At 46.0% G+C, this 10,179-nt stretch overlaps 1 protein-coding gene across 2 annotated transcripts; it reads right to left on the bottom strand.

The window, feature by feature from the left end:
• Nucleotides 1–3,840: 3,840 nt before the first annotated feature.
• On the bottom strand, nucleotides 3,841–8,264 carry SLITRK2 (SLIT and NTRK like family member 2). 2 transcript variants are annotated; one of them, XM_054040325.1, is made up of 2 exons: nucleotides 7,839–8,264; nucleotides 3,841–7,460 (listed from the first exon to the last, which is right to left on the bottom strand). In XM_054040325.1, exon 2 carries the CDS (start codon nucleotides 7,415–7,417, stop codon nucleotides 4,841–4,843), a length of 2,577 nt encoding a protein of 858 aa, XP_053896300.1. In that variant the 5' UTR covers nucleotides 7,418–7,460; nucleotides 7,839–8,264; the 3' UTR covers nucleotides 3,841–4,840. The 2 variants fall into 2 exon arrangements, with proteins under 2 accessions (XP_053896300.1, XP_053896299.1); XM_054040324.1 differs by having other exon boundaries at nucleotides 7,854–7,899.
• Between the last annotated feature and the right edge of the window lie 1,915 nt (nucleotides 8,265–10,179).

Raw genomic sequence — 10,179 nt, 5'->3', positions numbered from 1 at the left:
ATGCAAAATCATAAACTGTATCAGTGATTAGCCTGGAAGAGCCTAAAAAGTTTCATTAATGTTTCCAGTATCTCATTTCACTCATGAGCAGTTTAAAATGATGGCATTTGTATTCTGATGCAAGGTCAATATTCTTTTTTAAAGTGTTTTATTTTTGCAATTCAAGTGGTTATCTTGACACAAATGGTTACAACTTAAAACTAAGAAAAAATGGGTTTCTTGTTTGTTTTTTATAAACTAAAAACAAAGAAAAAAGATTGATGTGCAATTCTCTGTAGATATAAAAAGAATTAATACTTATAAGTGCTCTTCATCCCAAAGTACACAAATTCTACAGGGATCACTTCAGCCACCAACAAAATGCATCCACCTCCGGGGTGGAATAAGGCAGATGTTTAACAGTGCACAGCAACAACAGGCAACAGTTTAGGGACGGAAATGAAGAATTCAACGTCCAGTTGAAATTACAAGAGGGTATTAGGGAGGCAGAATGTAATTACTATGGTTTAAGATTACTAATCTGCCAATCCTCGTGCAGAACGTCCCTCAGCAAAGGCAGAGGAGTTCTTGGATTGGGTAGCACATGTTAAATCCACTGTGGATGCAAGAGCACTGCTCTGTTTTAGAAGCCTGCCAGCTAGCCTCTTCCAGCTGAAGAGGAGCACACAGTAGCAGGGGAAGGGAACTGCTACATGCAGCTCCCTCTAGTGCTAAGGTCCATGTTTACCATGAAGATTAGGCAGCAGCATCCAAGAAAGACACCACTGCTGCTGTCAAAGGAGGCAGAAAGAGGGGGAACTTGACTGCATAGGCAGAATCACTCCCTTCGGCGCTGATTTCAGCAACAGGGAAATAGGGCGGAGGAAGAGCTTGTTTGCGAGGGAAGGGGGAAGAGCACAGAAGAATACATCGGAGGGGAGCGCTTGAATCAGTGCAGGGAAAGAGCTTGCAGAAGGTGATTAGGCAGCTTGGAAGGCAAAGAGAGTTGAGGCGGTAAGAAAACTGGGAGGAGAAGAGAATCTTCAGGGGGGAAGGAAGCAGACCACCTGGAGGTTTCAGAAAGGCACAAGCAGCAGAGAGTGGCATAGTGAGAGAGAGCAAACCGTGGCCCTTCTACAAATCTTTTCTTTTTGGGGGGTTTACAATGTCAACCTCTAGCAATTACCCAAACTAGAAGCAGGCCAGAACAGGGGCATTAGCAGCCCTGCTCTACTGAAAAGTGCCATGGACACATGTAGTTCTCTCTCTCAACCTCCCTATAAAACAAATGAGCATTTAAAAATAAACCAACAGGAAAGACAGGTGCGTCGCGCATGCAATAGAATTTCTTGGAGGAGATGCCTGCCTAGGAACCATAAGCCTAATTCTATCCTCGTTTACACCTTTCCTTATACCCATCCCCCCATGCACAGGGGTATAGATCAGGGTAGCATTCGGCCTCATCAGGTGTTCATGGTGGGTCAACTTCTGATAACCTTATTTAGATCTTACTTCCCAGCAGCCCTCTGGATTTAATGCTCTATATCCAGAGAGACAAATGTGCAGCCATGAATTCTGAAAATAGGCAGTCCTTTTTTTTTGCACTGCAAACAGCTACATCGTTTTAGTACTGTACCATCCTATATCACCCATCGTCTTTAATCTGGGGGCCATTCTGTCATGCTTCATAAATACATCAGTTTACCAGGAAAATAAACTCTTTTCATTTTATTTCATACAGAGACAGTCTTCCACTGATTTGGTCACTCTTTTTTTCACAGGTGAGTTCTGGAAAGGAGCGATCAACCAGGGAGATCTTTTCAGATTGCTGCTAACTATGAGGCTGCCACCAAGGCAGGCATCATCTCCTAGGAGCAAGAAGCAGCCGTCATTGCTGCATAGCAAGGGAGGCCTACAGATCTTCCACAGGACAGCAGCTGAGAGGCACAACTTGCTCTATTAGAAGCAGCCTTTTAACTGTTAAAGAAAAAGAAGTCTCTCAAACCTATGCAAGCTGTGAATAAAATTAAAGTTTAATAATATATAATAAACAAGATCCTAGCATAAAAATTGTTTTGAAAAGTTTGCACTGATCAGGCAAATCAAAATGCATTTACTAAATAAAATACATTAATAGATCTAACAAAAAAATGTGAAGAAAAACAATACCTGAAAAATCTCTCTTTGCCATCAAGGCGAACCATGTGCAAAACTCAGGGAAGCAAAACAAACATAAAAATTGAACCATAAATAGCTACTAAAAGAATTCATAATCTGAGTGCTACCATGCTATTCTTAAACAGTATAGAACTGAAAACCCAACTTTGCAGAAGACAAGGAAATTTAGCACAGGTTCTGCTCTGTTTGGGGGAGGGAGGAAGACTATTTTACTAAAGTACTACAGATACAGAACAGTGCTAGTCTTTGCAAACAGTACTAAAAGGGAATTTAGAAAGAGTTACTGCAGCAAACCCCGTCACAAAACGGTCACTTTAAGTAATCCCTACACCTGATTTTCCTAGTTTTCTCAGCAATAAATACATTTAGTTGTATCCTGTGTCACAGATCTAAAATGACACTATCGGAAGCTCTCAAATAAGTACCTCACCCAAAGATGGATGCTATTCCAGGCAAATATTCCAACTTCAACTAATATGATAATATTTCTCCTCCTTCTTGAAATGAGACCATTTTGAAGACTGATTCTTCAGTGGTTCACAGCAGCACTTCAGTTTTAAACCTGATCTAATGAGCAGCAATAGAAGTTATGGCCTCTAAAGATAAACAATTGACATGTTAGCATATTAATGTATTCATATGTCACATAACTCACTAGAAAACAGTTTGCGGAATGACCCATACATTTGACCCTATCCATGCAAACCTTGTTCACTTCTTAAATATAACGCTACTTCCTGCTGGCAAAAGTCCTGATTAAAATAATACAGATTGTAGTCATTGATAACCAAAATTCTATTGCTTAAAATTCCTCAACGTTGCAGATAATATATCATTAGTTATAGTAAAGCTTTAAAAATCAGTAAGCAGAGTCCACTTCAATCTCTGCATGATAATAAAGGATTATTATGTGAAGCAACCTATTTATGAAAAGGAAACAGTGTGCTTCTTTCAGACCCCATCAATTGCTTTAATAAGGAATTGAAAAGCCTGGCCTACTTTATATGCAGATCACCATCCCAGTTGCATAAGGATTTACAATAGACAAAACAAAACTTTTTGTTGTAAATAAGGGCTGTTTGTTGAAATCACACAACGTTTGAATCTAAAAATTATTTACAGGCTACTAAGGCTCTATAAAGTTTGTGTATCTCACTTGTTAATTAAAATGTTTTCAATAATCTCCAGGAAGGAAAGAAATGTACATTTAAGATGTTAAGGTAAAGATTCAAGTAACACAAGCCCAAGTCAAAGGCAGAACAGAAAACATATTGACTATGTTTACTGATGTTCTTATGAAAACCCATATTGAGATTAAAAGGTAATTGATGAAGCCCTCTAAAAATTTAAACTACTGTACTTAGAAGGAGTTATTTATCAGCTAGGTTAGGATTGTTGCACTGTTACTTTCTATTTAGATAGGGAAAACATGAACTAGTTCACGTTGCTGAAAGTTAGTAGGATGTATCCATCAATCTCTAGCAGACTGAGGGGACCCAGGTTCTAATCTCACTTCTGAAATTTCTCTGTGAGTTTGTTTATTCATTTACAGGTATGGCTGTGTGTTTAATGAGGTTGTGTGGCGGCCCCTGCTGGTGTTCATGCTTATTTTAAAAGTACTACACCTGGCAAGAAAACAAACTGGTAATTTCAATTAAGAAGTTAGAAAAATAAACTCTGTGGTTAAATGTATAAAAATATCTAATTTAATGCAGAAAATATATATTACAAGTAGAATCATGTTTTATTAAGTATGAAAATAATCTTAAACCACTGAACATTATTGGCTGTGTTAGAGCTGCAGTGTAATGAATTAAGAAGGGACATTAATTGTTCAGTTCACTATGATGTCATGTTAAATGTCTTTTATTAATGAACTGTTACTTCCATCTGAGGCAGCTGATTACCTCTAGTCCATTGCTAAATCCTCTTAGTGGATTTCAATGAATCACTTAAACCAAACCCAAAGGGGGGGGGGGGGGGGAAACCAAATAATTTACAGTTCAATCTTTAAAGTCCTAGAACTACATTCCCTTAAAGAAGGTCTGGTTTCCTATAAATCAAGCAAGATTGTTTGATTTAATGCAGCGGACATATAGATCTATTGTACATTTTTTTTAAATTTCAAAAATACAACACATTAAAATAGGTTCAATTTATCAAAGCTAAGAGCAACAATTAAGTAATAATGTACTTAAAGTGCAAAGGCACTTTAACACAAGAAAGTGATGCCCAGTGGCTATACTTGTAATTGAAACAGCAGTATTGTATATTATTATTTACAAAAAAAAGTTATAGTCCAGGAAAAAGATCTTTGGAGATCTTCTACATAATACATTACCTTTCCACTTTAAATTAAAAAAAGAAAAAGTCCCCCTTCCTCCCAACTCAGAAAAAAAAAGAGAGAATTATGCAAAAATCTATTGTCGAAACATTCATTTGCAGAGACAGTTCCTAAGGGGAGGGGAAAAAGAAGAAAGATGTAGAAATAACTTAAAGGGACCTTTGCAAAAGCAACACCATACCTCCAGCATAGTATAAGGGGGTTGTGTTTGCTTGTTTTCAGAATTTAAAAAGTGGAAATGTTGAGAATGTGACCAATCACATTGGTATTGAGTTCTGAATCAATCAAGTTTGACTTTAAGACCCTTTTAAAATGCCTCCTCCTCCCTCCAATCCACCCTCACAGCTGACTAATTGCAGTTTGTTTTTCCAGAACTTCGAGGTAGTCTGGTTCTGTTTGTAGCTTTCCTTGCAGCAAAGGATGCTCGGGTTTAGACTGTTCTGCAAAATATTTCCTGGGAGTTCCATACAAAACAGTCTTATTTATCCTGTCCTGGTTTTGGCGTCTGGATTCATAGGAAGGAGCAAACTGCCTTTTGGGTAAGGTGCAAAAGTTATAATGAACAACCCCTCCACTGGGGAGTTCCTTGACCCTCTCTGCAATGTTTTGATACAGCAGCTCTGGTTCCCTTGGCGAGGACTGCTTTTCCAGCAATTCAGCAGCACTGATTGTAAATGCAAGGTTGGCTGCGTCTTCCTTTTTGTGGTCAAGATTGCTATAGCTAAACTCATGGAGATTCCTGTAGTACGCAACCGGATCCCCTTCCTTCTGCATGTAGATTGGGTTTTGGCACATCTGCCCGACAGGAGGGGGGATGTAGTTATAAACATGCCCTTCAGTTTTATCATGGCTCTCCATGTTGTAAGACCCATACTGCAGCTGAAATGAACTTATGTCTAAGTTGTTTGCGCTGTTGGGCACGCTTGGCACTCCCTTTCGGCGTTTCAGAACAAAGACAAACAAGCCTGCCCCAAAACAGACAGACAAGATAAACACAACCAGCAAGCCTAAAATTAAGACAGAGAGTGGAACTTCTGTGTGTATTTCTGGATAGGAGCTGGGCGAGACACTGAGGGACTGTGGTGTGTCTGTGTTATGACTCATAGAGAAGAGAGTAGAATCTGACAAGTTAGGGTTCTCTGGACAGATGGCCTCTTTGCTCAGGAATTTCAGATGTTCTCCTGAGTGCTTAGCTGGAGACTCGCATATGACTTCATTGATAACTACAGGGGGACTTGACTGCTGATTGTTCTGCTCAGTGACATGCTCTATCCAGTTCCTGAGCCCCATTATGTCACACGTGCAATCCCAAGGATTTTCTTGGAGGTCTATCTGAATTAAAGCCGAGAGCTGGTCGAGGACTCCTCTCACAGGCAAGTGTGAGAAGTGGTTGTTCCTCAGATTGAGTCTCGTGAGGGAAGTACCACCAAACACATTATCAGGCAAAGACCTCAGCAAGTTGTTGTTCAGAAATAATAGATGAAGGTTACTCAGAGCATCAAAGGTGCGTGGCAGGATTTCCTTAATGACATTATACTCTAAGTAGAGATACTGCAAGCTCTGCAGTCCATTGAACATAGAAGGGTACAGAATTTCAAGGTAATTGCCATTGAGATAAAGTCTGCGTAAACTGGTGAGGTTTGTAAAGGCACCTTCCTGTATCACTGCAATCCTGTTGTTTCCTAAATGTAACAAATCCAGAGAGCTGTATTCAAGGAGATCGGTTTTATAAACAACCTGTAGATAGTTACTTGTAAGGTAAAATTTCTTTGGACTGGTGGGTTTGGGGTGGAGATCTGAGATGTTACTGATCTTTTTCTCTTGGCAGTTCACATTTAGACCATTGTCAGAGCTTTGCGAAGTGCAGACACAGCCACTTGGACAGGTCATGGGCACGGGGGACTTGGTCTGGTAAACCATGATAGGTCCGAAAATTTGCCTGTCTTTTGACACTGTGACCCGAGGCGTTGGACGGTTCCTCGTTTTGGGTGGCCGGCTGGCTTTTGGGGCTCTTGTGGGGCTGATGGCAGGGTTGGCCGTGGGTGAGAGCCTCTGGATGTGCGTGTCTGAGTGGGAAGGGTGCTTTTCCCTCTGGTGAGAGTCACTGGAACTTTTCCGAGGGCAGAGGTCTTGCCGGGTGAGCTGGGTCACGTCCTTTCCATGCAGCCGGAAGGGCGTCTCGCAGACGATCTCCCCGACAAAGACGGTGATGGTGTCCAGCCAGGCTTTGAGGGGGAGCAGGTCACAGGTGCAGTTCCAAGGGTTCTCCTCCAGCTGGATCTCCATGATCCCACCAATGTGCTCCAGGACGCCGGCGAACGGCAACATCTTCAGCCTGTTCCCCCTCAGGTCCAGGTGGGTGAGCAGGACGAAGCGGAAGACGTTACTGGGCAGGGACAGCAGGAGGTTGTCGTTGAGGATGAGCACTTTCAGCTTGTTGAGCTGGCTGAAGGCCCCGGCTTCGATGGCGCTGATGTAGTTGTAATCGGCCTGCAGGTATTCCAGGCTCTCCAGGCCCAGGAAGGTGTCCTCCCGTAGCACCTCCAGCCTGTTATTGTTGAGGTGCAGTCTCTTGAGGGTCCGCAGGCCACTGAAGGCCCCGGTGCGGATCTCCTGCATGTCGTTGTTGCCCAGGTGCAGGGTCACGGCGTTGGAATAGTTGACGAATTCATTGGGGTGCAGGCGGGTGAGGGCGTTGCCGCTGAGGAAGAGCTGGTAGATCTTGGAAGGGGGCGGCTGCAGCAGGCTGACGGTGGTGAAGCCTTTGTTTTCGCAGTTGATGTTCAGCACGTTCTCCTTCTCCTCGCAGGGGCAGCGACTCCGGCTGCAAATGTCTTTGGCGGGCTTGCGGCTCTCCGTCGTGGGCGAGATCCCAGCCACTGTCAACACACTGAGCAACCAGACCCCCTTCAGCATCTTTAGGCGCCGTGGGTCCCAGCTCCGGTACCTACAGTCAAACCTGCAAGCAGGTGGGGAGGGGGAAGGAGAACCCCAATTAAGGAGGCCAGGAAATGGGGGAGCAACAAGGCAGAGCAGGGCAAAAGCCCCCCCCCCCACAACACACACCCGTCCTTCCACTGACCCGGGGGGGGGCAGCTCGCCCTGCCCCAGCCCACGGCGGTCCTGCTAAGCCCCCCACCACCGCACCCCGAGTTAGCTGGACCCTTCCGCCCAGACTGGCTCAGCCCCCCCCCCCCCCCACCAGCGGCAGGTACCCCCCCCAGAATATCCCCCTGCCTCTGCTCAGCCCGGAGCTGCCCCACTCCCAGGCGGCTCCTCCTGCCCCGACTCCGGCCGGGCAGCGCCAGCGGGACCCGCTCCCCGCCGCGGTACTCACGCATCAGGAACGCACCCGGCTCCCCGTCCGCGCCCCGACCCCAGCGCTCCGCATCCCGCCGGCCGCCGGGGAGACCAGCCGCCCCGCGCCGCGCTCCGGTCCCGGCAGCAAGAGGCGGCGGCGGCACCCGCTCCGCATGGAAGTTTCGGCCCGCGGGCCGGGCAGGGGGGAGGCGCTGCCCCGGGAGCCGCTCGCGCTGCCCCGGCTGCAGCCGGTGCGCCGAGCAGTTTGAATCCCGAGGCTTTTGCAGGCTGCCCTTGGACGGAGCCGGGGCTGACGTCACGCCCGGGGATGGGGCTGCCGGGGGAGGCACATCCCCCCCCCCTCCTCCCCGCCAGCCTCTTCTTTCGGGGACCCCAAAGCCCGCTCCGCTGCAGGCTCGCCGAGCTCGCCGCCCGGTAGCGTGGCCCCCCAGCAGCCGGGGGGAGGGAAGGCAAAAACCGGCTTCACCTGGATCCTGGCGCGGTTTGGCCCCGATCCTCCCCCCCACACACACCCCCACACTCTCCCCCCTCAGTCGCACGCTCCAAATAGAAGAGGCGTCCAGCTGCTTCGGCTGCACACCAAACTCTGGCGGCTGGAGCAGAGGGTTCTGCAAAAAACCCGGAGCTGGCATCCGGATCCAGCCAAATTTTGGCCCCGACCCTCCCAAAAAACAAACAAACCCCTAGCGCCTACCTTCGTATCCAACGCAGGGAGAGTTCCAAAGCCGCCTAAGGGATCTAAACACGCGGGGTCCAGTGAATGGAAGAGGTGTTTCTAAATCCCTTACGTCGCTTGGAATAGTCAGTCCAGAGCTGACCAGGCTCAAACAACAATATAATGTGATCATTCACACCGGCTAGACTAACGGTGCTGCCAAACTGCCAGGGGTACGGCGTGAGATTTGGCTGGAAAGAACGAGATGTCAGAGCTGGCTCCTTGTGGCTTCACTGAAGCACAATGTATTGGATACAGTTTTATCTGATGTCAAAGGAGGGCTGAACTTGCCGTCTATTGAGAAGGTAAAACTTTGGGGGTCTATCCGGGGGGCGAAAAAAAAGGACAAGATCATTCGCGATGATTGTTTTCCGCTGCTCCCGTGCCAAGATGTTGTATCACCAGAGTTTTAAACCGGAGCATCTCTATTTATGAAGTTAAATGTAGAGATTGGCCAAAAATTTGCTGGACCTGGCAAGACCTAGGTGCCTGCTCTATGAGGTTGTGTTGCTATTTAACCAGGTTGGGTGGGAGCTCGGATTTTAGGAAAAACAACATGTGTTGTCTATTCTGATGGGGACTTGGGGACCAAAAAAAGGTAGGATCCATCAGGCTTCCAGCGCTGGCTAGATGTCTCTGAGATGGTGCTGAGCAGGGATGCACTGGCTTTGCATTGCAATCCGAGCAGCTGCACTTATTCTCTATTTAGTTATTTAAAAAAATGGGGAGGGGGGCCCGAAAAAAAATGACCCAGGTGTTGGAGTCACATCTTTGCAGTGCTGCTGCTCCAGCCCACAACAGGGTCTGAATTTTTGTGTGCCCTAGGAGCTGTTACATTCCCCCCCCCCCACACACACACACACATACAGTACAGCATGGGGCCAAAATTTGCCAAGCTCCATGTACTGGATCCAGAGTTTTGCAGTGGGAGGCATCAGCGTCCAGAATTTTTTGCAGCAGTGTTTTGCTTGTTTTCTCTTTAGACATTAGAATTTGAGGGCAAAATTTGGCTGGATTCAGAAGAATCCATATGCTGGGTCCAGGTTTTTGTAGTGCTTCTGTTCTGGATGATTTTTTTTTTTTTTTTTTTTTTTTTGCAGTAGGCGTGTTTAGATTGTTCTCTGTTTTGATGATACAATTTGGAGATTTGGGGGCTAAAGATATGCAGGACCCAATTTTCCCCTGGGGGAATACTTTGGAGTGCCAGTGCCTGCACACACAGGCATCCACCCACGGCTTCTGGCCTCCTCCCATGCACCACACCTATACACAACACTGTCACATCCTTAACACTCTCTTGAGAAATGCACAACTCTCTCCAACAGACTGCAAAAGCAGAAGGCAACAGTAAGTCCACTGCATTTCTTTCTGATGGCCTTAATGTATGCATGTGTATTCTTGTGCATGAACTATTTTGACACGTAGTGTGTACTGGTGTTAGTGTCCTGTCCTGGACTTGGTTTGTGGGACTGTATATGCTGTGCTTGCATATGTGTTCTGTAGCACCAAGGTGCATTTATGTCCGTTGCTAACGATGTCGGTGGAAGGGATATTCACGCACTGCACATCTCAGCAATAATTGCCAGCTGTATGTGGGATGGAAGGAACAGCATGTCAGGGATTGGCAGGAGTAATAAACACA

This window comes from Malaclemys terrapin, chromosome 9 (assembly GCF_027887155.1).
Source record: "Malaclemys terrapin pileata isolate rMalTer1 chromosome 9, rMalTer1.hap1, whole genome shotgun sequence".
Taxonomy (NCBI): domain Eukaryota; kingdom Metazoa; phylum Chordata; order Testudines; family Emydidae; genus Malaclemys; species Malaclemys terrapin.
Note: the sequence above shows the minus strand (reverse complement) of the source record. Positions and strands in the feature narration are given on the sequence as shown.